At 50.9% G+C, this 24,512-nt stretch overlaps 1 protein-coding gene and 2 non-coding genes across 3 annotated transcripts in view; 2 read left to right on the forward strand and 1 right to left on the reverse strand.

The window, feature by feature from the left end:
* LOC126195636 (uncharacterized) overlaps positions 1-24,034 on the reverse strand; it is a 49,611-nt gene extending 25,577 nt beyond the window's left edge. Inside the window, exon 1 of the mRNA XM_049934260.1 lies at positions 23,684-24,034. Coding sequence (XP_049790217.1) covers positions 23,684-24,034 — 351 coding nt within the window. The remainder of the gene's footprint in view (positions 1-23,683) is intronic.
* Trnas-cga (transfer RNA serine (anticodon CGA)) lies at positions 7,044-7,117 on the forward strand. The gene has a single exon. It is a non-coding gene; the product is annotated as a tRNA-Ser (tRNA).
* Trnas-cga (transfer RNA serine (anticodon CGA)) lies at positions 11,574-11,647 on the forward strand. Its single transcript has one exon. It is a non-coding gene; the product is annotated as a tRNA-Ser (tRNA).
* Positions 24,035-24,512: the final 478 nt, after the last annotated feature.

Here is a 24,512-nt window from a genome sequence, read left to right on the forward strand (position 1 = left end):
GTTCTGCATGGTTCGCAGGAGAGCTTCTGTAAAGTGTGGAAGGTAGGAGACGAGGTACTGGCAGAAGTAAAGCTGTGAGGGCCGGGCGTGAGTCGTGCTTCGGTAGCTCAGTTGGTAGAGCTCTTGCCTGCGAAAGGCAAAGGTCCCGAGATCGAGTCTCTGTCGACGCACACAGTTTTAATCTGCCAGGAAGTTCCATATCAACGCACACTCCGCTGCAGAGTGAAAATCTCATTCTGGAAACATCCCCCAGGCTGTGGCTAAGCCATGTCTGCGCAATATCCTTCCTTTCAGGAGTGTTAGTTCTGCATGGTTCGCAGGAGAGCGTCTGTAAAGTTTGGAAGGTAGGAGACGAGGTACTGGCAGAAGTAAAGCTGTGAGGGCCGGGCGTGAGTCGTGCTTCGGTGGCTCAGTTGGTAGAGCACTTGCCCGCGAAAGGCAAAGGTCCCGAGATCGAGTCTCTGTCAACGCACACAGTTTTAATCTGCCAGGAAGTTTCATATCAGCGCACACTCCGCTGCAGAGTGAAAATCTCATTCTGGAAACATCCCCCAGGCTGTGGCTAAGACATGTCTGCGCAATACCCTTCCTTTCAGGAGTGCTAGTTCTGCATGGTTCGCAGGAGAGCGCCTGTAAAGTTTGGAAGGTAGGAGACGAGGTACTGGCAGAAGTAAAGCTGTGCGGGCCGGGCGTGAGTCGTGCTTCGGTAGCTCAGTTGGTAGGGCACATGCCCGCGAAAGGCAATGGTCCCGAATTCGAGTCTCGGTCGGCGCACACAGTTTTAATCTGCCGGGAAGTTTCATATCAGCGCACACTCCGCTGCAGAGTGAAAATCTCATTCTGGAAACATCCCCCAGGCTGTGGCTAAGCCATGCCTGCGCAATATCCTTCCTTTCAGGAGTGCTAGTTCTGCATGGTTCGCAGGAGAGCGTCTGTAAAGTTTGGAAGGTAGGAGACGAGGTACTGGCAGAAGTAAAGGTGTGAGGGCCTGGCGTGGGTCGTGCTTCGGTAGCTCAGTTGGTAGAGCACTTGCCCGCGAAAGGCAAAGGTCCCGAGATCGAGTCTCTGTCGACGCACACAGTTTCAATCTGCCAGGAAGTTCCTTATCAGCGCACACTCCGCTGCTGAGTGAAAATCTCATTCTGGAAACATCCCCCAGGCTGTGGCTAAGCCATGTCTGCGCAATATCCTTCCTTTCAGGAGTGCTAGTTCTGCATGGTTCGCAGGAGAGCGTCTGTAAAGTTTGGAAGGTAGGAGACGAGGTACTGGGAGAAGTAAAGCTGTGCGGGCCGGGCGTGAGTCGTGCTTCGGTAGCTCAGTTGGTAGAGCACTTGCCCGCGAAAGGCAAAGGTCCCGAATTCGAGTCTCGGTCGGCGCACACAGTTTTAATCTGCCAGGAAGTTCCATATCAGCGCACACTCCGCTGCAGAGTGAAAATCTCATTCTGGAAAAATCCCCCAGGCTGTGGCTAAGCCATGTCTGCGCAATATCCTTCCTTTCAGGAGTGCTAGTTCTGCATGGTTCGCAGGAGAGCTTCTGTAAAGTGTGGAAGGTAGGAGACGAGGTACTGGCAGAAGTAAAGCTGTGAGGGCCGGGCGTGAGTCGTGCTTCGGTAGCTCAGTTGGTAGAGCTCTTGCCCGCGAAAGGCAAAGGTCCCGAGATCGAGTCTCTGTCGACGCACACAGTTTTAATCTGCCAGGAAGTTCCATATCAGCGCACACTCCGCTGCAGAGTGAAAATCTCATTCTGGAAACATCCCCCAGGCTGTGGCTAAGCCATGTCTGCGCAATATCCTTCCATTCAGGAGTGCTAGTTCTGCATGGTTCGCAGGAGAGCTTCTGTAAAGAGTGGAAGGTAGGAGACGAGGTACTGGCAGAAGTAATGCTGTGAGGGCCGGGCGTGAGTCGTGCTTCGGTAGCTCAGTTGGTAGAGCTCTTGCCCGCGAAAGGCAAAGGTCCCGAGATCGAGTCTCTGTCGACGCACACAGTTTTAATCTGCCAGGAAGTTCCATATCGGCGCACACTCCGCTGCAGAGTGAAAATCTCATTCTGGAAACATCCCCCAGGCTGTGGCTAAGCCATGTCTGCGCAATATCCTTCCTTTCAGGAGTGCTAGTTCTGCATGGTTCGCAGGAGAGCGTCTGTAAAGTTTGGAAGGTAGGAGACGAGGTACTGGCAGAAGTAAAGCTGTGAGGGCCGGGCGTGAGTCGTGCTTCGGTAGCTCAGTTGGTAGAGCTCTTGCCCGCGAAAGGCAAAGGTCCCGAGATCGAGTCTCTGTCGACGCACACAGTTTTAATCTGCCAGGAAGTTCCATATCAGCGCACACTCCGCTGCAGAGTGAAAATCTCATTCTGGAAACATCCCCCAGGCTGTGGCTAAGCCATGTCTGCGCAATATCCTTCCTTTCGGGAGTGCTAGTTCTGCATGGTTCGCAGGAGAGGGTCTGTAAAGTTTGGAAGGTAGGAGACGAGGTACTGGCAGAAGTAAAGCTGTGAGGGCCGGGCGTGAGTCGTGCTTCGGTAGCTCAGTTGGTAGAGCACTTGCCCGCGAAAGGCAAAGGTCCCGAGTTCGAGTCTCTGTCGACGCACACAGTTTTAATCTGCCAGGAAGTTCCATATCAGCGCACACTCCGCTGCAGAGTGAAAATCTCATTCTGGAAACATCCCCCAGGCTGTGGCTAAGCCATGTCTGCGCAATATCCTTCCTTTCAGGAGTGCTAGTTCTGCATGGTTCGCAGGAGAGCGTCTGTAAAGTTTGGAAGGTAGGAGACGAGGTACTGGCAGAAGTAAAGCTGTGAGGGCCGGGCGTGAGTCGTGCTTCGGTAGCTCAGTTGGTAGAGCACTTGCCCACGAAAGGCAAAGGTCCCGAGATCGAGTCTCTGTCGACGCACACAGTTTTAATCTGCCAGGAAGTTCCATATCAGCGCACACTCCGCTGCAGAGTGAAAATCTCATTCTGGAAACATCCCCCAGGCTGTGGCTAAGCCATGTCTGCGCAATATCCTTCCTTTCAGGAGTGCTAGTTCTGCATGGTTCGCAGGAGAGCGTCTGTAAAGTTTGGAAGGTAGGAGACGAGGTACTGGCAGAAGTAAAGCTGTGAGGGCCGGGCGTGAGTCGTGCTTCGGTAGCTCAGTTGGTAGAGCACTTGCCCGCGAAAGGCAAAGGTCCCGAGTTCGAGTCTCTGTCGACGCACACAGTTTTAATCTGCCAGGAAGTTCCATATCAGCGCACACTCCGCTGCAGCGTGAAAATCTCATTCTGGAAACATCCCCCAGGCTGTGGCTAAGCCATGTCTGCGCAATATCCTTCCTTTCAGGAGTGCTAGTTCTGCATGGTTCGCAGGAGAGGGACTGTAAAGTTTGGAAGGTAGGAGACGAGGTACTGGCAGAAGTAAAGCTGTGTGGGCCGGGCGTGAGTCGTGCTTCGGTAGCTCAGTTGGTAGAGCACTTGCCCGCGAAAGGCAAAGGTCCCGAGTTCGAGTCTCTGTCGATGCACACAGTTTTAATCTGCCAGGAAGTTCCATATCAGCGCACACTCCGCTGCAGAGTGAAAATCTCATTCTGGAAACATCCCCCAGGCTGTGGCTAAGCCATGTCTGCGCAATATCCTTCCTTTCAGGAGTGCTAGTTCTGCATGGTTCGCAGGAGAGCGTCTGTAAAGTTTGGAAGGTGGGAGACGAGGTACTGGCAGAAGTAAAGCTGTGAGGGCCGGGCGTGAGTCGTGCTTCGGTAGCTCAGTTGGTAGAGCACTTGCCCACGAAAGGCAAAGGTCCCGAGATCGAGTCTCTGTCGACGCACACAGTTTTAATCTGCCAGGAAGTTCCATATCAGCGCACACTCCGCTGCAGAGTGAAAATGTCATTCTGGAAACATCCCCCAGGCTGTGGCTAAGCCATGTCTGCGCAATATCCTTCCTTTCAGGAGTGCTTGTTCTGCATGGTTCGCAGGAGAGGGTCTGTAAAGTTTGGAAGGTAGGAGACGAGGTACTGGCAGAAGTAAAGCTGTGAGGGCCGGGCGTGAGTCGTGCTTCGGTAGCTTAGTTGGTAGAGCACTTGCCCGCGAAAGGCAAAGGTCCCGAGTTCGAGTCTCTGTCGACGCACACAGTTTTAATCTGCCAGGAAGTTCCATATCAGCGCACACTCCGCTGCAGAGTGAAAATCTCATTCTGGAAACATCCCCCAGGCTGTGGCTAAGCCATGTCTGCGCAATATCCTTCCTTTCAGGAGTGCTAGTTCTGCATGGTTCGCAGGAGAGCGTCTGTAAAGTTTGGAAGGTAGGAGACGAGGTACTGGCAGAAGTAAAGCTGTGAGGGCCGGGCGTGAGTCGTGCTTCGGTAGCTCAGTTGGTAGAGCTCTTGCCCGAGAAAGGCAAAGGTCCCGAGATCGAGTCTCTGTCGACGCACACAGTTTTAATCTGCCAGGAAGTTCCATATCAGCGCACACTCCGCTGCAGAGTGAAAATCTCATTCTGGAAACATCCCCCAGGCTGTGGCTAAGCCTTGTCTGCGCAATATCCTTCCTTTCAGGAGTGCTAGTTCTGCATGGTTCGCAGGAGAGCGTCTGTAAAGTTTGGAAGGTAGGAGACGAGGTACTGGCAGAAGTAAAGCTGTGAGGGCCGGGCGTGAGTCGTGCTTCGGTAGCTCAGTTGGTAGAGCACTTGCCCACGAAAGGCAAAGATCCCGAGATCGAGTCTCTGTCGACGCACACAGTTTTAATCTGCCAGGAAGTTCCATATCAGCGCACACTCCGCTGCAGAGTGAAAATCTCATTCTGGAAACATCCCCCAGGCTGTGGCTAAGCCATGTCTGCGCAATATCCTTCCTTTCAGGAGTGCTAGTTCTGCATGGTTCGCAGGAGAGGGTCTGTAAAGTTTGGAAGGTAGGAGACGAGGTACTGGCAGCAGTAAAGCTGTGAGGGCCGGGCGTGAGTCGTGCTTCGGTAGCTCAGTTGGTAGAGCACTTGCCCGCGAAAGGCAAAGGTCCCGAGTTCGAGTCTCTGTCGACGCACACAGTTTTAATCTGCCAGGAAGTTCCATATCAGCGCACACTCCGCTGCAGAGTGAAAATCTCATTCTGGAAACTTCCCCCAGGCTGTGGCTAAGCCATGTCTGCGCAATATCCTTCCTTTCAGGAGTGCTAGTTCTGCATGGTTCGCAGGAGAGCGTCTGTAAAGTTTGGAAGGTAGGAGACGAGGTACTGGCAGAAGTAAAGCTGTGAGGGCCGGGCGTCAGTCGTGCTTCGGTAGCTCAGTTGGTAGAGCACTTGCCCGCGAAAGGCGAAGGTCCCGAGATCGAGTCTCTGTCGGCGCACACAGTTTTAATCTGCCAGGAAGTTCCATATCAGCGCACACTCCGCTGCAGAGTGAAAATCTCATTCTGGAAACATCCCCCAGGCTGTGGCTAAGCCATGTCTGCGCAATATCCTTCCTTTCAGGAGTGCTAGTTCTGCATGGTTCGCAGGAGAGGGTCTGTAAAGTTTGGAAGGTAGGAGACGAGGTACTGGCAGAAGTAAAGCTGTGAGGGCCGGGCGTGAGTCGTGCTTCGGTAGCTCAGTTGGTAGAGCACTTGCCCGCGAAAGGCAAAGGTCCCGAGTTCGAGTCTCTGTCGACGCACACAGTTTTAATCTGCCAGGAAGTTCCATATCAGCGCACACTCCGCTGCAGAGTGAAAATCTCATTCTGGAAACATCCCCCAGGCTGTGGCTAAGCCATGTCTGCGCAATATCCTTCCTTTCAGGAGTGCTAGTTCTGCATGGTTCGCAGGAGAGCGTCTGTAAAGTTTGGAAGGTAGGAGACGAGGAACTGGCAGAAGTAAAGCTGTGAGGGCCGGGCGTGAGTCGTGCTTCGGTAGCTCAGTTGGTAGAGCTCTTGCCCGCGAAAGGCAAAGGTCCCGAGATCGAGTCTCTGTCGACGCACACAGTTTTAATCTGCCAGGAAGTTCCATATCAGCGCACACTCCGCTGCAGAGTGAAAATCTCATTCTGGAAACATCCCCCAGGCTGTGGCTAAGCCATGTCTGCGCAATATCCTTCCTTTCAGGAGTGCTAGTTCTGCATGGTTCGCAGGAGAGCGTCTGTAAAGTTTGGAAGGTAGGAGACGAGGTACTGGCAGAAGTAAAGCTGTGCGGGCCGGGCGTGAGTCGTGCTTCGGTAGCTCAGTTGGTAGAGCACTTGCCCACGAAAGGCAAAGGTCCCGAATTCGAGTCTCGGTCGGCGCACACAGTTTTAATCTGCCAGGAAGTTTCATATCAGCGCACACTCCGCTGCAGAGTGAAAATCTCATTCTGGAAACATCCCCCAGGCTGTGGCTAAGCCATGTCTGCGCAATATCCTTCCTTTCAGGAGTGCTAGTTCTGCATGGTTCGCAGGAGAGCTTCTGTAAAGTTTGGAAGGTAGGAGACGAGGTACTGGCAGAAGTAAAGCTGTGAGGGCCGGGCGTGAGTCGTGCTTCGGTAGCTCAGTTGGTAGAGCACTTGCCCGCGAAAGGCAAACGTCCCGAGATCGAGTCTCTGTCGACGCACACAGTTTTAATCTGCCAGGAAGTTTCATATCAGCGCACACTCCGCTGCAGAGTGAAAATCTCATTCTGGAAACATCCCCCAGGCTGTGGCTAAGCCATGTCTGCGCAATATCCTTCCTTTCAGGAGTGCTAGTTCTGCATGGTTCGCAGGAGAGCGTCTGTAAAGTTTGGAAGGTAGGAGACGAGGTACTGGCAGAAGTAAAGCTGTGAGGGCCGGGGCGTGAGTCGTGCTTCGGTAGCTCAGTTGGTAGAGCACTTGCCCGCGAAAGGCAAAGGTCCCGAGATCGAGTCTCTCTCGACGCACACAGTTTTAATCTGCCAGGAAGTTCCATATCAGCGCACACTCCGCTGCAGAGTGAAAATCTCATTCTGGAAACATCCCCCAGGCTGTGGCTAAGCCATGTCTGCGCAATATCCTTCCTTTCAGGAGTGCTAGTTCTGCATGGTTCGCAGGAGAGCGTCTGTAAAGTTTGGAAGGTAGGAGACGAGGTACTGGCAGAAGTAAAGCTGTGAGGGCCGGGCGTGAGTCGTGCTTCGGTAGCTCAGTTGGTAGAGCACTTGCCCGCGAAAGGCAAAGGTCCCGAGTTCGAGTCTCGGTCGGCGCACACAGTTTTAATCTGCCAGGAGTTCCATATCAGCGCACACTCCGCTGCAGAGTGAAAATCTCATTCTGGAAACATCCCCCAGGCTGTGGCTAAGCCATGTCTGCGCAATATCCTTCCTTTCAGGAGTGCTAGTTCTGCATGGTTCGCAGGAGAGCGTCTGTAAAGTTAGGAAGGTAGGAGACGAGGTACTGGCAGAAGTAAAGCTGTGAGGGCCGGGCGTGAGTCGTGCTTCGGTAGCTCAGTTGGTAGAGCACTTGCCCGCGAAAGGCAAAGGTCCCGAATTCGAGTCTCGGTCGGCGCACACAGTTTTAATCTGCCAGGAAGTTTCATATTAGCGCACACTCCGCTGCAGAGTGAAAATCTCATTCTGGAAACATCCCCCAGGCTGTGGCTAAGCCATGTCTGCGCAATACCCTTCCTTTCAGGAGTGCTAGTTCTGCATGGTTCGCAGGAGAGCGTCTGTAAAGTTTGGAAGGTAGGAGACGAGGTACTGGCAGAAGTAAAGCTGTGCGGGCCGGGCGTGAGTCGTGCTTCGGTAGCTCAGTTGGTAGGGCACTTGCCCGCGAAAGGCAAAGGTCCCGAATTCGAGTCTCGGTCGGCGCACACAGTTTTAATCTGCCAGGAAGTTTCATATCAGCGCACACTCCGCTGCAGAGTGAAAATCTCATTCTGGAAACATCCCCCAGGCTGTGGCTAAGCCATGCCTGCGCAATATCCTTCCTTTCAGGAGTGCTAGTTCTGCATGGTTCGCAGGAGAGCGTCTGTAAAGTTTGGAAGGTAGGAGACGAGGTACTGGCAGAAGTAAAGCTGTGAGGGCCTGGCGTGAGTCGTGCTTCGGTAGCTCAGTTGGTAGAGCACTTGCCCGCGAAAGGCAAAGGTCCCGAGATCGAGTCTCTGTCGACGCACACAGTTTTAATCTGCCAGGAAGTTCCTTATCAGCGCACACTCCGCTGCTGAGTGAAAATCTCATTCTGGAAACATCCCCCAGGCTGTGGCTAAGCCATGTCTGCGCAATATCCTTCCTTTCAGGAGTGCTAGTTCTGCATGGTTCGCAGGAGAGCGTCTGTAAAGCTTGGAAGGTAGGAGACGAGGTACTGGCAGAAGTAAAGCTGTGAGGGCCGGGCGTCAGTCGTGCTTCGGTAGCTCAGTTGGTAGAGCACTTGCCCGCGAAAGGCAAAGGTCCCGAATTCGAGTCTCGGTCGGCGCACACAGTTTTAATCTGCCAGGAAGTTCCATATCAGCGCACACTCCGCTGCAGAGTGAAAATCTCATTCTGGAAATATCCCCCAGGCTGTGGCTAAGCCATATCTGCGAAATATCCTTCCTTTCAGGAGTGCTAGTTCTGCATGGTTCGCAGGAGAGCTTCTGTAAAGTGTGGAAGGTAGGAGACGAGGTACTGGCAGAAGTAAAGCTGTGAGGGCCGGGCGTGAGTCGTGCTTCGGTAGCTCAGTTGGTAGAGCTCTTGCCCGAGAAAGGCAAAGGTCCCGAGATCGAGTCTCTGTCGACGCACACAGTTTTAATCTGCCAGGAAGTTCCATATCAGCGCACACTCCGCTGCAGAGTGAAAATCTCATTCTGGAAACATCCCCCAGGCTGTGGCTAAGCCATGTCTGCGCAATATCCTTCCTTTCAGGAGTGCTAGTTCTGCATGGTTCGCAGGAGAGCTTCTGTAAAGAGTGGAAGGTAGGAGACGAGGTACTGGCAGAAGTAAAGCTGTGAGGGCCGGGCGTGAGTCGTGCTTCGGTAGCTCAGTTGGTAGAGCTCTTGCCCGCGAAAGGCAAAGGTCCCGAGATCGAGTCTCTGTCGACGCACACAGTTTTAATCTGCCAGGAAGTTCCATATCAGCGCACACTCCGCTGCAGAGTGAAAATCTCATTCTGGAAACATCCCCCAGGCTGTGGCTAAGCCATGTCTGCGCAATATCCTTCCTTTCAGGAGTGCTAGTTCTGCATGGTTCGCAGGAGAGCGTCTGTAAAGTTTGGAAGGTAGGAGACGAGGTACTGGCAGAAGTAAAGTTGTGAGGGCCGGGCGTGAGTCGTGCTTCGGTAGCTCAGTTGGTAGAGCACTTGCCCACGAAAGGCAAAGGTCCCGAGATCGAGTCTCTGTCGACGCACACAGTTTTAATCTGCCAGGAAGTTCCATATCAGCGCACACTCCGCTGCAGAGTGAAAATCTCATTCTGGAAACATCCCCCAGGCTGTGGCTAAGCCATGTCTGGGCAATATCCTTCCTTTCAGGAGTGCTAGTTCTGCATGGTTCGCAGGAGAGCGTCTGTAAAGTTTGGAAGGTAGGAGACGAGGTACTGGCAGAAGTAAAGCTGTGAGGGCCGGGCGTGAGTCGTGCTTCGGTAGCTCAGTTGGTAGAGCACTTGCGCGCGAAAGGAAAAGGTCCCGAATTCGAGTCTCTGTCGACGCACACAGTTTTAATCTGCCAGGAAGTTCCATATCAGCGCACACTCCGCTGCAGAGTGAAAATCTCATTCTGGAAACATCCCCCAGGCTGTGGCTAAGCCATGTCTGCGCAATATCCTTCCTTTCAGGAGTGCTAGTTCTGCATGGTTCGCAGGAGAGCGTCTGTAAAGTTTGGAAGGTAGGAGACGAGGTACTGACAGAAGTAAAGCTGTGAGGGCCGGGCGTGAGTCGTGCTTCGGTAGCTCATTTGGTAGAGCTCTTGCCCGCGAAAGGCAAGGGTCCCGAGATCGAGTCTCTGTCGACGCACACAGTTTTAATCTGCCAGGAAGTTCCATATCAGCGCACACTCCGCTGCAGAGTGAAAATCTCATTCTGGAAACATCCCCCAGGCTGTGGCTAAGCCATGTCTGCGCAATATCCTTCCTTTCAGGAGTGCTAGTTCTGCATGGTTCGCAGGAGAGCGTCTGTAAAGTTTGGAAGGTAGGAGACGAGGTACTGGCAGAAGTAAAGCTGTGCGGGCCGGGCGTGAGTCGTGCTTCGGTAGCTCAGTTGGTAGAGCACTTGCCCACGAAAGGCAAAGGTCCCGAATTCGAGTCTCGGTCGGCGCACACAGTTTTAATCTGCCAGGAAGTTTCATATCAGCGCACACTCCGCTGCAGAGTGAAAATCTCATTCTGGAAACATCCCCCAGGCTGTGGCTAAGCCATGTCTGCGCAATATCCTTCCTTTCAGGAGTGCTAGTTCTGCATGGTTCGCAGGAGAGCTTCTGTAAAGTTTGGAAGGTAGGAGACGAGGTACTGGCAGAAGTAAAGCTGTGAGGGCCGGGCGTGAGTCGTGCTTCGGTAGCTCAGTTGGTAGAGCACTTGCCCGCGAAAGGCAAAGGTCCCGAGATCGAGTCTCTGTCGACGCACACAGTTTTAATCTGCCAGGAAGTTCCATATCAGCGTACACTCCGCTGCAGAGTGAAAATCTCATTCTGGAAACATCCCCCAGGCTGTGGCTAAGCCATGTCTGCGCAATATCCTTCCTTTCAGGAGTGCTAGTTCTGCATGGTTCGCAGGAGAGCGTCTGTAAAGTTTGGAAGGTAGGAGACGAGGTACTGGCAGAAGTAAAGCTGTGAGGGCCGGGGCGTGAGTCGTGCTTCGGTAGCTCAGTTGGTAGAGCACTTGCCCGCGAAAGGCAAAGGTCCCGAGATCGAGTCTCTGTCGACGCACACAGTTTTAATCTGCCAGGAAGTTCCATATCAGCGCACACTCCGCTGCAGAGTGAAAATCTCATTCTGGAAACATCCCCCAGGCTGTGGCTAAGCCATGTCTGCGCAATATCCTTCCTTTCAGGAGTGCTAGTTCTGCATGGTTCGCAGGAGAGCGTCTGTAAAGTTTGGAAGGTAGGAGACGAGGTACTGGCAGAAGTAAAGCTGTGCGGGCCGGGCGTGAGTCGTGCTTCGGTAGCTCAGTTGGTAGAGCACTTGCCCGCGAAAGGCAAAGGTCCCGAATTCGAGTCTCGGTCGGCGCACACAGTTTTAATCTGCCAGGAAGTTTCATATCAGCGCACACTCCGCTGCAGAGTGAAAATCTCATTCTGGAAACATCCCCCAGGCTGTGGCTAAGCCATGTCTGCGCAATATCCTTCCTTTCAGGAGTGCTAGTTCTGCATGGTTCGCAGGAGAGCTTCTGTAAAGTGTGGAATGTAGGAGACGAGGTACTGGCAGAAGTAAAGCTGTGAGGGCCGGGCGTGAGTCGTGCTTCGGTAGCTCAGTTGGTAGAGCTCTTGCCCGCGAAAGGCAAAGGTCCCGAGATCGAGTCTCTGTCGACGCACACAGTTTTAATCTGCCAGGAAGTTCCATATCAGCGCACACTCCGCTGCAGAGTGAAAATCTCATTCTGGAAACATCCCCCAGGCTGTGGCTAAGCCATGTCTGCGCAATATCCTTCCTTTCAGGAGTGCTAGTTCTGCATGGTTCGCAGGAGAGCGTCTGTAAAGTTTGGAAGGTAGGAGACGAGGTACTGGCAGAAGTAAAGCTGTGAGGGCCGGGCGTGAGTCGTGCTTCGGTAGCTCAGTTGGTAGAGCTCTTGCCCGCGAAAGGCAAAGGTCCCGAGTTCGAGTCTCGGTCGGCGCACACAGTTTTAATCTGCCAGGAAGTTCCATATCAGCGCACACTCCACTGTAGAGTGAAAATCTCATTCTGGAAACATCCCCCAGGCTGTAGCTAAGCCATGTCTGCGCAATATCCTTCCTTTCAGGGGTGCTAGTTCTGCATGGTTCGCAGGAGAGCTTCTGTAAAGTGTGGAAGGTAGGAGACGAGGTACTGGCAGAAGTAAAGCTGTGAGGGCCGGGCGTGAGTCGTGCTTCGGTAGCTCAGTTGGTAGAGCTCTTGCCCGCGAAAGGCAAAGCTCCCGAGATCGAGTCTCTGTCGACGCACACAGTTTTAATCTGCCAGGAAGTTCCATATCAGCGCACACTCCGCTTCAGAGTGAAAATCTCATTCTGGAAACATCCCCCAGGCTGTGGCTAAGCCATGTCTGCGCAATATCCTTCCTTTCAGGAGTGCTAGTTCTGCATGGTTCGCAGGAGAGCGTCTGTAAAGTTTGGAAGGTAGGAGACGAGGTACTGGCAGAAGTAAAGCTGTGAGGGCCGGGCGTGAGTCGTGCTTCGGTAGCTCAGTTGGTAGAGTACTTGCCCGCGAAAGGCAAAGGTCCCGAATTCGAGTCTCGGTCGGCGCACACAGTTTTAATCTGCCAGGAAGTTTCATATCAGCGCACACTCCGCTGCAGAGTGAAAATCTCATGCTGGAAACATCCCCCAGGCTGTGGCTAAGCCATGTCTGCGCAATATCCTTCCTTTCAGGAGTGCTAGTTCTGCATGGTTCGCAGGAGAGCTTCTGTAAAGTGTGGAATGTAGGAGACGAGGTACTGGCAGAAGTAAAGCTGTGAGGGCCGGGCGTGAGTCGTGCTTCGGTAGCTCAGTTGGTAGAGCTCTTGCCCACGAAAGGCAAAGGTCCCGAGATCGAGTCTCTGTCGACGCACACAGTTTTAATCTGCCAGGAAGTTCCATATCAGCGCACACTCCGCTGCAGAGTGAAAATCTCATTCAGGAAACATCCCCCAGGCTGTGGCTAAGCCATGTCTGCGCAATATCCTTCCTTTCAGGAGTGCTAGTTCTGCATGGTTCGCAGGAGAGCGTCTGTAAAGTTTGGAAGGTAGGAGACGAGGTACTGGCAGAAGTAAAGCTGTGAGGGCCGGGCGTGAGTCGTGCTTCGGTAGCTCAGTTGGTAGAGCTCTTGCCCGCGAAAGGCAAAGGTCCCGAGATCGAGTCTCTGTCGACGCACACAGTTTTAATCTGCCAGGAAGTTCCATATCAGCGCACACTCCGCTGCAGAGTGAAAATCTCATTCTGGAAACATCCCCCAGGCTGTGGCTAAGCCATGTCTGCGCAATATCCTTCCTTTCAGGAGTGCTAGTTCTGCATGGTTCGCAGGAGAGCTTCTATAAAGTGTGCAAGGTAGGAGACGAGGTACTGGCAGAAGTAAAGCTGTGAGGGCCGGGCGTGAGTCGTGCTTCGGTAGCTCAGTTGGTAGAGCTCTTGCCCGCGAAAGGCAAAGGTCCCGAGATCGAGTCTCTGTCGACGCACACAGTTTTAATCTGCCAGGAAATTCCATATCAGCGCACACTCCGCTGCAGAGTGAAAATCTCATTCTGGAAACATCCCCCAGGCTGTGGCTAAGCCATGTCTGCGCAATATCCATCCTTTCAGGAGTGCTAGTTCTGCATGGTTCGCAGGAGAGCTTCTGTAAAGTGTGCAAGGTAGGAGACGAGGTACTGGCAGAAGTAAAGCTGTGAGGGCCGGGCGTGAGTCGTGCTTCGGTAGCTCAGTTGGTAGAGCACTTGCCCGCGAAAGGCAAAGGTCCCGAGATCGAGTCTCTGTCGACGCACACAGTTTTAATCTGCCAGGAAGTTCCATATCAGCGCACACTCCGCTGCAGAGTGAAAATCTCATTCTGGAAACATCCCCCAGGCTGTGGCTAAGCCATGTCTGCGCAATATCCTTCCTTTCAGGATTGCTAGTTCTGCATGGTTCGCAGGAGAGCGTCTGTAAAGTTTGGAAGGTAGGAGACGAGGTACTGGCAGAAGTAAAGCTGTGCGGGCCGGTCGTGAGTCGTGCTTCGGTAGCTCAGTTAGTAGAGCTCTTGCCCGCGAAAGGCAAAGGTCCCGAGTTCGAGTCTCGGTCGGCGCACACAGTTTTAATCTGCCAGGAAGTTCCATATCAGCGCACACTCCACTGTAGAGTGAAAATCTCATTCTGGAAACATCCCCCAGGCTGTAGCTAAGCCATGTCTGCGCAATATCCTTCCTTTCAGGGGTGCTAGTTCTGCATGGTTCGCAGGAGAGCTTCTGTAAAGTTTGGAAGGTAGGAGACGAGGTACTGGCAGAAGTAAAGCTGTGCGGGCCGGGCGTGAGTCGTGCTTCGGTAGCTCAGTTGGTAGAGCACTTGCCCGCGAAAGACAAAGGTCCCGAATTCGAGTCTCGGTCGGCGCACACAATTTTAATATGCCAGGAAGTTCCATATCAGCGCACACTCCGCTGCAGAGTGAAAATCTCATTCTGGAAACATCCCCCAGGCTGTGGCTAAGCCATGTCTCCGCAATATCCTTTCTTTCAGGAGTGCTAGTTCTGCATGGTTCGCAGGAGAGGTTCTGTAAAGTTTGGAAGGTAGGAGACGAGGTACTGGCAGAAGTAAAGCTGTGAGGGCCGGGCGTGAGTCGTGCTTAGGTAGCTCAGTTGGTAGAGCACTTGCCCGCGAAAGGCAAAGGTCCCGAATTCGAGTCTCGGTCGGCGCACACAGTTTTAATCGGCCAGGAAGTTCCATATCAGCGCACACTCCGATGCAGAGTGAAAATCTCATTCTGGAAACATCCCCCAGGCTGTGGCTAAGCCATGTCTCCGCAATATCCTTTCGTTCAGGAGTGCCAGTTCTGCATGATTCGCAGGAGAGCTTCTGTAAAGTGTGGAAGGTAGGAGACGAGGTACTGGCAGAAGTAAAGCTGTGAGGGCCGGGCGTGAGTCGTGCTTCGGTAGCTCAGTTGGTAGAGCTCTTGCCCGCGAAAGGCAAAGGTCCCGAGATCGAGTCTCTGTCGACGCACACAGTTTTAATCTGCCAGGAAGTTCCATATCAGCGTACACTCCGCTGCAGAGTGAAAATCTCATTCTGGAAACATCCCCCAGGCTGTGGCTAAGCCATGTCTGCGCAATATCCTTCCTTTCGGGAGTGCTAGTTCTGCATGGTTCGCAGGAGAGCGTCTGTAAAGTTTGGAAGGTAGGAGACGAGGTACTGGCAGAAGTAAAGCTGTGAGGGCCGGGCGTGAGTCGTGCTTCGGTAGCTCAGTTGGCAGAGCCCTTGCCCGCGAAAGGCAAAGGTCCCGAGTTCGAGTCTCGATCGGCGCACACAGTTTTAATCTGCCAGGAAGTTCCATATCAGCGCACACTCCACTGCAGAGTGAAAATCTCATTCTGGAAACATCCCCCAGGCTGTGGCTAAGCCATGTCTGCGCAATATCCTTCCTTTCAGGAGTGCTATTTCTGCATGGTTCGCAGGAGAGCTTCTGTAAAGTGTGGAAGGTAGGAGACGAGGTACTGGCAGAAGTAAAGCTGTGAGGGCCGGGCGTGAGTCGTGCTTCGGTAGCTCAGTTGGTAGAGCTCTTGCCCGCGAAAGGCAAAGGTCCCGAGATCGAGTCTCTGTCGACGCACACAGTTTTAATCTGCCAGGAAGTTCCATATCAGCGCACACTCCGCTGCAGAGTGAATATCTCATTCTGGAAACATCCCCCAGGCTGTGGCTAAGCCATGTCTGCGCAATATCCTTCCTTTCAGGAGTGCTAGTTCTGCATGGTTCGCAGGAGAGCGTCTGTAGAGTTTGGAAGGTAGGAGACGAGGTACTGGCAGAAGTAAAGCTGTGGGGGCCGGGCGTGAGTCGTGCTTCGGTAGCTCAGTTGGTAGAGCACTTGCCCGCGAAAGGCAAAGGTCCCGAATTCGAGTCTCGGTCGGCGCACACAGTTTTAATCTGCCAGGAAGTTTCATATCAGCGCACACTCCGCTGCAGAGTGAAAATCTCATTCTGGAAACATCCCCCAGGCTGTGGCTAAGCCATGTCTGCGCAATATCCTTCCTTTCAGGAGTGCTAGTTCTGCATGGTTCGCAGGAGAGCTTCTGTAAAGTGCGCAAGGTAGGAGACGAGGTACTGGCAGAAGTAAAGCTGAGAGGGCCGGGCGTGAGTCGTGCTTCGGTAGCTCAGTTGGTAGAGCTCTTGCCCCCGAAAGGCAAAGGTCCCGAGATCGAGTCTCTGTCGACGCACACAGTTTTAATCTGCCAGGAAGTTCCATATCAGCGCACACTCCGCTGCAGAGTGAAAATCTCATTCTGGAAACATCCCCCAGGCCGTGGCTAAGCCATGTCTGCGCAATATCCTTCCTTTCAGGAGTGCTAGTTCTGCATGGTTCGCAGGAGAGCGTCTGTAAAGTTTGGAAGGTAGGAGACGAGGTACTGGCAGAAGTAAAGCTGTGCGGGCCGGGCGTGAGTCGTGCTTCGGTAGCTCAGTTGGTAGAGCACTTGCCCGCGAAAGGCAAAGGTCCCGAATTCGAGTCTCGGTCGGCGCACACAGTTTTAATCTGCCAGGAAGTTTCATATCAGCGCACACTCCGCTGCAGAGTGAAAATCTCATTCTGGAAACATCCCCCAGGCTGTGGCTAAGCCATGTCTGCGCAATATCCTTCCTTTCAGGAGTGCTAGTTCTGCATGGTTCGCAGGAGAGCTTCTGTAAAGTGTGCAAGGTAAGAGACGAGGTACTGGCAGAAGTAAAGCTGTGCGGGCCGGGCGTGAGTCGTGCTTCGGTAGCTCAGTTGGTAGAGCACTTGCCCGCGAAAGGCAAAGGTCCCGAATTCGAGTCTCGGTCGGCGCACACAATTTTAATCTGCCAGGAAGTTCCATATCAGCGCACACTCCGCTGCAGAGTGAAAATCTCATTCTTGAAACATCCCCCAGGCTGTGGCTAAGCCATGTCTCCGCAATATCCTTTCTTTCAGGAGTGCTAGTTCTGCATGGTTCGCAGGAGAGGTTCTGTAAAGTTTGGAAGGTAGGAGACGAGGTACTGGCAGAAGTAAAGCTGTGAGGGCCGGGCGTGAGTCGTGCTTCGGTAGCTCAGTTGGTAGAGCTCTTGCCCGCGAAAGGCAAAGGTCCCGAGATCGAGTCTCTGTCGACGCACACAGTTTTAATCTGCCAGGAAGTTCCATATCAGCGCACACTCCGCTGCAGAGTGAAAATCTCATTCTGGAAACATCCCCCAGGCTGTGGCTAAGCCATGTCTCCGCAATATCCTTCCTTTCAGGAGTGCTAGTTCTGCATGGTTCGCAGGAGAGCGTCTGTAAAGTTTGGAAGGTAGGAGACGAGGTACTGGCAGAAGTAAAGCTGTGGGGGCCGGGCGTGAGTCGTGCTTCCGTAGCTCAGTTGGTAGAGCACTTTCCCACGAAAGGCAAAGGTCCCGAGTTCGAGTCTCGGTCGGCGCACACAGTTTTAATCTGCCAGGAAGTTTCATATCAGCGCACACTCCGCTGCAGAGTGATAATCTCATTCTGGCTACAGCCTTTTCTTACACCCTTCTTAATACGAGCACTTCGTTCTTGATCGTCCACTGTTATGATTCCCTCTTGGTTGTTATACGTATTGTATATGACCCGTCTCTGCCTATAGCTTACCCCTACTTTTTTCAGATTCTCGAACAGCTTGCACTATTTTATATTGTCGAACGCTTTTTCCAGGTCGACAAATCCTATGAAAGTGTCCTGATTTTTCTTTAGCCTTGCTGCCATTATAAGTTGTAACGTCAGAATTGCCTCTCTCGTCCCTTTACTTTTCCTAAAGCCAAACTGATCGTCACCTAGCGTATTCTCAATTTTCTTTGCCAGTCTTCTGTATACTATTCTTGTAAGCAGCTTCGATGCATGAGCTGTTAAGCTGATTGTGCGATAATTCTCGCACTTGTCAGCTCCTGCCGTCTTCGGAATTGTGTGCATGATGCTTTTCCGAAAGTCAGATGGTATATCGCCAGACTCATATATTCTACACACCAACGTGAATAGTCGTTTTGTTGCCACTTCTCCCAATGATTTTAGAAATTCTGATGGAATATTATATATCCCTTCTGCCTTATTTGACTGTAAATCCTCCAAAGCTCTTTTAAATTCCGATTTTAATACTGGATCCCCTATCTCTTCTAAATCGACTCCTGTTTCTTCTTCTATCACATCAGACAAATCTTCACCCTCATAGAGGCTTTCAATGTATTCTTTCCACCTATCTGCTCTCTCCTCTGCATTTAGCAGTGGAATTCCCGTTGCACTCTTAATGTTACCACCATTGCTTTTAATGTCACCAAGGGTTGTTTTGACTTTCCTGTATGCTGAGTCTGTCCTTCCGACAATCATATCGTTTTCGATGTCTTCACATTTTTCCTGCAGCCATTTCGTCTTAGCTTCCCCGCACTTCCTATTTATTTCATTCCTCAGCGACTTGTATTTCTGTATTCCTGATTTTCCCGGAACATGTTTGTACTTCCTCCTTTCATCAATCAACTGAAGTATTTCTTCTGTTACCCATGGTTTCTTCGCAGCTACCTTCTTTGTACCTATGTTTTCCTTCCCAACTTCTGTGATGGCCATTTTTAGAGATGTCCATTCCTCTTCAACTGTACTGCCTACTGCGCTATTCCTTATTGCTGTATCTATAGCGTTAGACAACTTCAAACGTATCTCGTCATTCCTTAGTACTTCCGTATCCCACTTCTTTGCGTATTAATTCTTCATGACTAATGTCTTGAGCTTCAGCCTACTCTTCATCACTACTATATTGTGATCTGAGTCTATATCTGCTCCTGGGTACGCCTTACAGTCCAGTATTTCATTTCGGAATCTCTGTCTGACCATGATGTAATCTAATTGAAATCTTCCCGTATCTCCCGGCCTTTTCCAAGTATAGCTCCTCCTCTTGTGATTCTTGAACAGGGTTTTCGCTATTACTAGCTGAAACTTGTTACAGAACTCAATTAGTCTTTCTCCTCTTTCATTCCTTGTCCCAAGCCCATATTCTCCTGTAACCTTTTCTTCTACTCCTTCCCCTACAACTGCATTCCAGTCGCCCATGACTATTAGATTTTCGTCCCCCTTTACATACTGCATTACCCTTTCAATATCCTCATACACTTTGTCTATCTGTTCATCTTCAGCTTGCGACGTCGGCATGTATACCTGAACTATCGTTGTCGGTGTTGGTCTACTGTCGAGTCTGATTAGAACAACCCGGTCACTGAACTGTTCACAGTAACACACCCTCTGCCCTGCCTTCCTATTCATAACGAATCCTACACCTGTTATACCATTTTCTGCTGCTGTTGATATTACCCGATACTCATGTGACCATAAATCCTTGTCTTCCTTCCACTTCACTTCACTGACCCCTACTATATCTAGATTGAGCCTTTGCATTTCCCTTTTCAGATATTCTAGTTTCCCTACCACGTTCAAGCTTCTTACATTCCACGCCCCGACTCGTAGAACGTTATCCTTTCGTTGATTATTCAATCTTTTTCTCATGGTAACCTCTCCCTTGGCAGTCCCCTCCCGGAGATCCGAATGGGGGACTATTCCGGAATCTTTTGCCAATGGAGAGATCATCATGACACTTCTTCAATTACAGGCCACATGTCCTGTGGACACACGTTACGTGTCTTTAATGCAGTGGTTTCCATTGCCTTCTGCATCCTCGTGTCGTTCATCATTGCTGATTCTTCCGCCTGTAGGGGAAATATCCCACCCCTATGACAAGAGAGTGCCCTGAACCTCTATCCGCTCCTCCGCCCTCTTTGACAAGGCTGTTTGCAGAATGAGACTGACTTCTTAGGCCGGAAGTATATGCTACTAAATCCAGCGTTTTGTGAAATTAACAATTTTACATGTTTCCTTCGATTTTTGCTACATCATTAAGAAAAACATTACTTTCTTTTAATGGTTTCGGCCAGTCAATGAGCATTCCCAGACTGTTTCAGTGCACGTGCCGTTCCGCTGTCAGTCACTTAGTCTCTTTTGACGACTTGCCATTCTTTGTAAATTGCGTGCCAGAACAACTTTCAATTTCAGATTACTACAAAAAAGTGCTAAGGAGAGATTGCATCCGGAAGTTAATCCTTAGAAGAAGGGATCCTTAGAAGAAGGGATCGGTTGGAAGGACATGTTCTGAGGCATCAAGGGATCACCAATTTAGTATTGGAGGGCATCGTGGAGGGTTAAAATCGTAGGGGGAGACCAAGAGATGAATACACTAAGCAGATTCAGAAGGATGTAGGTTGCAGTAGGTACTGGGAGATGAAGAAGCCTGCACAGGATAGAGTAGCATGGAGAGCTGCGTCAAACCAGTCTCAGGACTGAAGACCACAACAACAACAACATTGATTTTGTTATTTTAAGACTTCACATTTAAAACGTTATTATATTAATGAGTATGTCGACAAAGTGTGAAAAAGAAATTTTGACTTTTAATTTTATACCTAATTATGGTGCAATACTTGTGCGCTACGCGCAGACACATTAAGGTGACGTGGCGCTACTAGCAGTGAACTGGAGAAGTCCCGGCACACTCGTTTGCAGACGCTGCCAATATGCCCGCACAACCGCAGCGTCCCGAGGGCCGGTGGTGTGGGTGGGAAGGGGGGGGGGGAGGAGGGGAAGGCTGCGCGTATAAATACTCCGCTCTCCTCGAACCTTTCGGGAGAAGATAGCTAGTATGACATGGCTAGTATGACACTTTTCGCAACGTCGCGATATATCAACGCTACCTCCAGGCTGGAAACCTGAGAAACCTTCATCAGCAGTTATATGCACTGACTTTAAAAATCATTCAGCAATCTTTACTGAATAAAGTACTGCGTTTATAGAAAGGTCGTTTGTGTTAGACACTTTCTTCCCACATTAAAGCTTGTATAAATTTACACCTTAGGTTGTATTGGTACGGTATTATAAATCGCATATAATAAACTGAAGCGCCAAAGAAATCGGTATAGGCTTGAGTATTCTGAGATATGTAAACAGTCAGAATAGGACGCTGCGCCGGCAACACCTGTATAAGACAACAAGTGTCTGGCGCAGTTGATAGATCGATTCCTGCTGCTACAATGGCTGTTTATAAAGATTTAAGTGAGTGTGAACGTGGTGTTATAATCAGCGCACGAGCGATGTGACACATCTCCGAGGTAGTGATGACGTGGGAATTTTCCCGTACGATGTTTCACGAGTGTACCTTGAATATCAGGAATCTGGTAAAACATCAAATCTCCGACACCGGAATAAGATCCTGCAAGAACGGGACCAATAATGAGTGAAGAGAATCGTTCAACATGACCGAAGTGCAACTCTTCAGCAAATTGCTGTAGACTTCAGTGCTGGGCCATCAACAAGTGACAGCCAGCGAACCATTCAACGAAACGTCATAGATATGGCCTTTCGGAGCCGAAGGCACGATCGTGTAGCTTGATGACGTCACGTCACAAAGGTTTACGTCTAGTCTGGGGCCGTCATCACCGACATTGGAGTGTTGATGACTGGAAACATATTGCCTGGGCGGTCGAGTCTCGTTTCAAATTGTATCGAACGGGTGTACGTGAACGAGTATGGAGACAACCTCATGAATCCATGCACCCTGCATGTCACCAGTTGACTGTTTAGGCTGGTGAGGCCCTGTAAAGGTATGGAGCGTGAGCAGTTGGAGTGATATGGGACCCCTGATACTTCTAGATGCGACTCTGATAGGTGACAAGTACGTAAGCATCGTGTGTGATCACCTCGATACATTCATGTCCATTGTTCATTCCAAAGGACTTGGGCGATTCCAGCAGGACAATGCGATACCCCAGATGCCCACAATTGCTATAGAGTGACTCCAAGAACACTCTTCTGAGTTTAAGCACATCCGCTGGCCACCAAACACCCCAGACGTGAACATTAGTGAGCATATCTGCGATGCCTTGCAACGTGCTGTTCAGAAGAGACCTCCACCCTCTCCTAATCTTACGGACCCATGAACAGCCTCGCAGGATTCTTGGCATCAGTTCTCTCCAGCTCTACTTCAGACATAATTCGAGTCGATGCCACGTCGTGCTGCGGCACTTCTGCGTGCTCACGGGGGCCTTATACGATATAAGGCAGGTTTACCAGTTTATTTGGCTATTCAGTGTAATTTTTAGCATATATGTTAAAGGTGCACCTGGCTCACAGTTTTTTTTTCTAGGACATGATAGATTTTCCTACACAGAGTGACTTCGTAGTAGCACTCTCTGCCTCTTCTTTCGGATAAAAGATCCATTGCATGGCAGTGGGTTCCAGAACGAAGACGAGGCGATTTTGAAGTTAGGATACAAGCTGAACAGTCAAACCGAAATAGTCCATCACGGGAAAATGTATGATATTAAAGGGTGCATAGGTAGGGAAGGACTAATTAAAAGTTTGAGGGTTTGACTTGATTGTCCTGGGGTGAAGAGCCATACTGTGAACCCAAACTTCTCAATTTCGATCTCCAATCAGTAACAGGAATTTTATATTACTTCTCATTCCTTTCAATTCCGACAGTGCTTGCAAATGTGACAAATACCGCAGTACAGCTTGGTTCGGTATCCAAGTCCTATAACTGCCTCGGTACATCAGTGCAAAGGAAGAAAACGGCATACCACCTCCAACAGGACCACGCCCAGTAAATCACTGTGGCGTTCAAGACTTCTACAGGGTGATGACGGCATTACATTGAAATTTCAGGAGTAGGCATTATACACTATGTGCTCAAAAGTATCCGGACACCCCAAAAACATAGGTTTTTCTTATTAGGTGCGTTGTGTTGCCACTTACTGCCAGGTACTCCATATCAGCGACCTCAGTAATCGTTAGACATAGTGAGAGAGAAGAAAGGGGTGCTCCGCGGAACTCACGGACTTCGAACGTGATCAGGTGATTGAATTATACTTGTGTCATTCGTCGGTACGCGACATTTCCACTTTCCTAAACATCCCTAGCTCCACTGTTTCCGATGTGATTGTGAATTGGAAACGTGAAGGAACACGTACAGCACAAAAACGTACAGGCCAATCTTGTCCTGTTGACTCACAAAGACCGCCGACGTTTGAGGAGGGTCGTAATGTGTAAGAGGCCGACATCTATCCAGACCGTCACACAGGAATTCCGAACAGCATCAGGATCCACTGCAAGTACCATGAAAGTTAGGTGGGACGTGAGAAAACTTGGAATTCGTGGTCGAGCGGCTGCTCATACGCTAGGTATCACGCCGGGGAACGACGCCTCGCTTAGTGTAAGGAGCGTAAACGTCGCTCGATTGAACAGTGGAAAAATGTTGTGTGGAGTAACAAATCACGATGCACAGTATGGCGATCCGATGGCAGGGTATGGGTATGGCGAATGTCCGATGAACGTCATCTGCCAGCGTGTGTAGTGCCAACAGTAAAATCCGGCTGTGGTGGTGTGATGATGTGGTCGAGTTTTTCATGGATCCGACTTGCACGCCTTGTTGGTTTGCGTGGCACTATCACAGCACAGACCTACACTGATGTTTTCGGCACCTTCTAGCCTCCCACTATTGAAGAACTATTCGGGGATGGCGACTGCATCTTTCAACACGATCGAGCACCTTTTCATAATGCACGGCCTGTGGCTGAGTGGTTGCACGACAATAACACCCCTGTAATGGACTGGCCTGCACAGAGTCCTCACCTGAACCCTATGGAATACTTTAGGAATGTTTTGGAACGCCGACTTCGTGCCAGGCCTCACCGACCGACATCGATACCTCTCCTCAGTGCAGCACTCTGTGAAGAATGGGCTGTCATTCCCCAAGAAACCTTCCAACATCTGTATCAACGTATGCTTGTGAGAGTGTGAGCTTTCATGGAGACTAAGGGTGGGCCAACACCGTACTGAATTTCAGCATTACTGATGGAGGGCGTGACGTACTTTTAAATAATTTTTAGTCAGGTGTCCGGGTACTTTACATCACATAATGTATATGAGGCAGCGCGTCAGTAACAGCATCCATTGTAAAATCGTTCCAGCACTAACCTGAAGAGCGAGCTTGTGAAAGTCGCGTTCGAACACAGCAGTGTGCACCATACGGAAGATCCAGATGGTAGCAGTGTCTACGGTACTGATCAGCAGTATGAAGACGTCCACGTCTTCAGTACCCAGCTGGAACAGCGCGGCGCTCTCGGAGCAGATGAAGCACAGGGCGAAGGATATCATCACGGCGGTGCACAGTCGGAAGAGGAGAGGAGATCTGGAGGCGGCGTGGGGGTGTCGCAGGACGGCGGTCCAGTGCAGGGGCCGCAGCAGGTGGTTCATGTCGCTGGCCGCCGCTGCCGCCGCCGTAACCGAAGACTCTGCTGCCGCCGCGGCAGAAGGTGCGATTCCCATCGTGCACGAAGGGTGGTATTCCCTGCACAGATTCACATGACTATGGGCATTCATCGAGTGTTAATATCAAATATTCTGTTAAAAGATGAGATATTAGGAAAAGTATTGGAAAAATCGTTGCCCATGCTAGTTCGTTTGCCACTTGACAGTACTGTAGTACAATCGTCCTTGATCGTGACACATGCGACGTTTTTAGATATATATTGTTCTTTCCTCTATGTTAACCCTGTTTGATATTCAGTGACCGTTTTATCATTCTTCACACCTACAGCCTGCTGTGCATCAGGTATTTCTGAAGATCGCTTGTACAGAACAGAAGGAAACATGCTGGGACACCAAAGTACGATCACGCGAAAATTTTACGACTCAATTACTGTAGAGAGGGACTGCTCTGATCGTCAGATTGATACAGTATGGAGCTCACGTATTTTACAAAAATAGCAGCACACAGGAGTCAAATTGCAGATTATCCGAGTGT

The sequence above is a fragment of the Schistocerca nitens genome, chromosome 7 (assembly GCF_023898315.1).
Source record: "Schistocerca nitens isolate TAMUIC-IGC-003100 chromosome 7, iqSchNite1.1, whole genome shotgun sequence".
NCBI classification, from domain to species: domain Eukaryota; kingdom Metazoa; phylum Arthropoda; class Insecta; order Orthoptera; family Acrididae; genus Schistocerca; species Schistocerca nitens.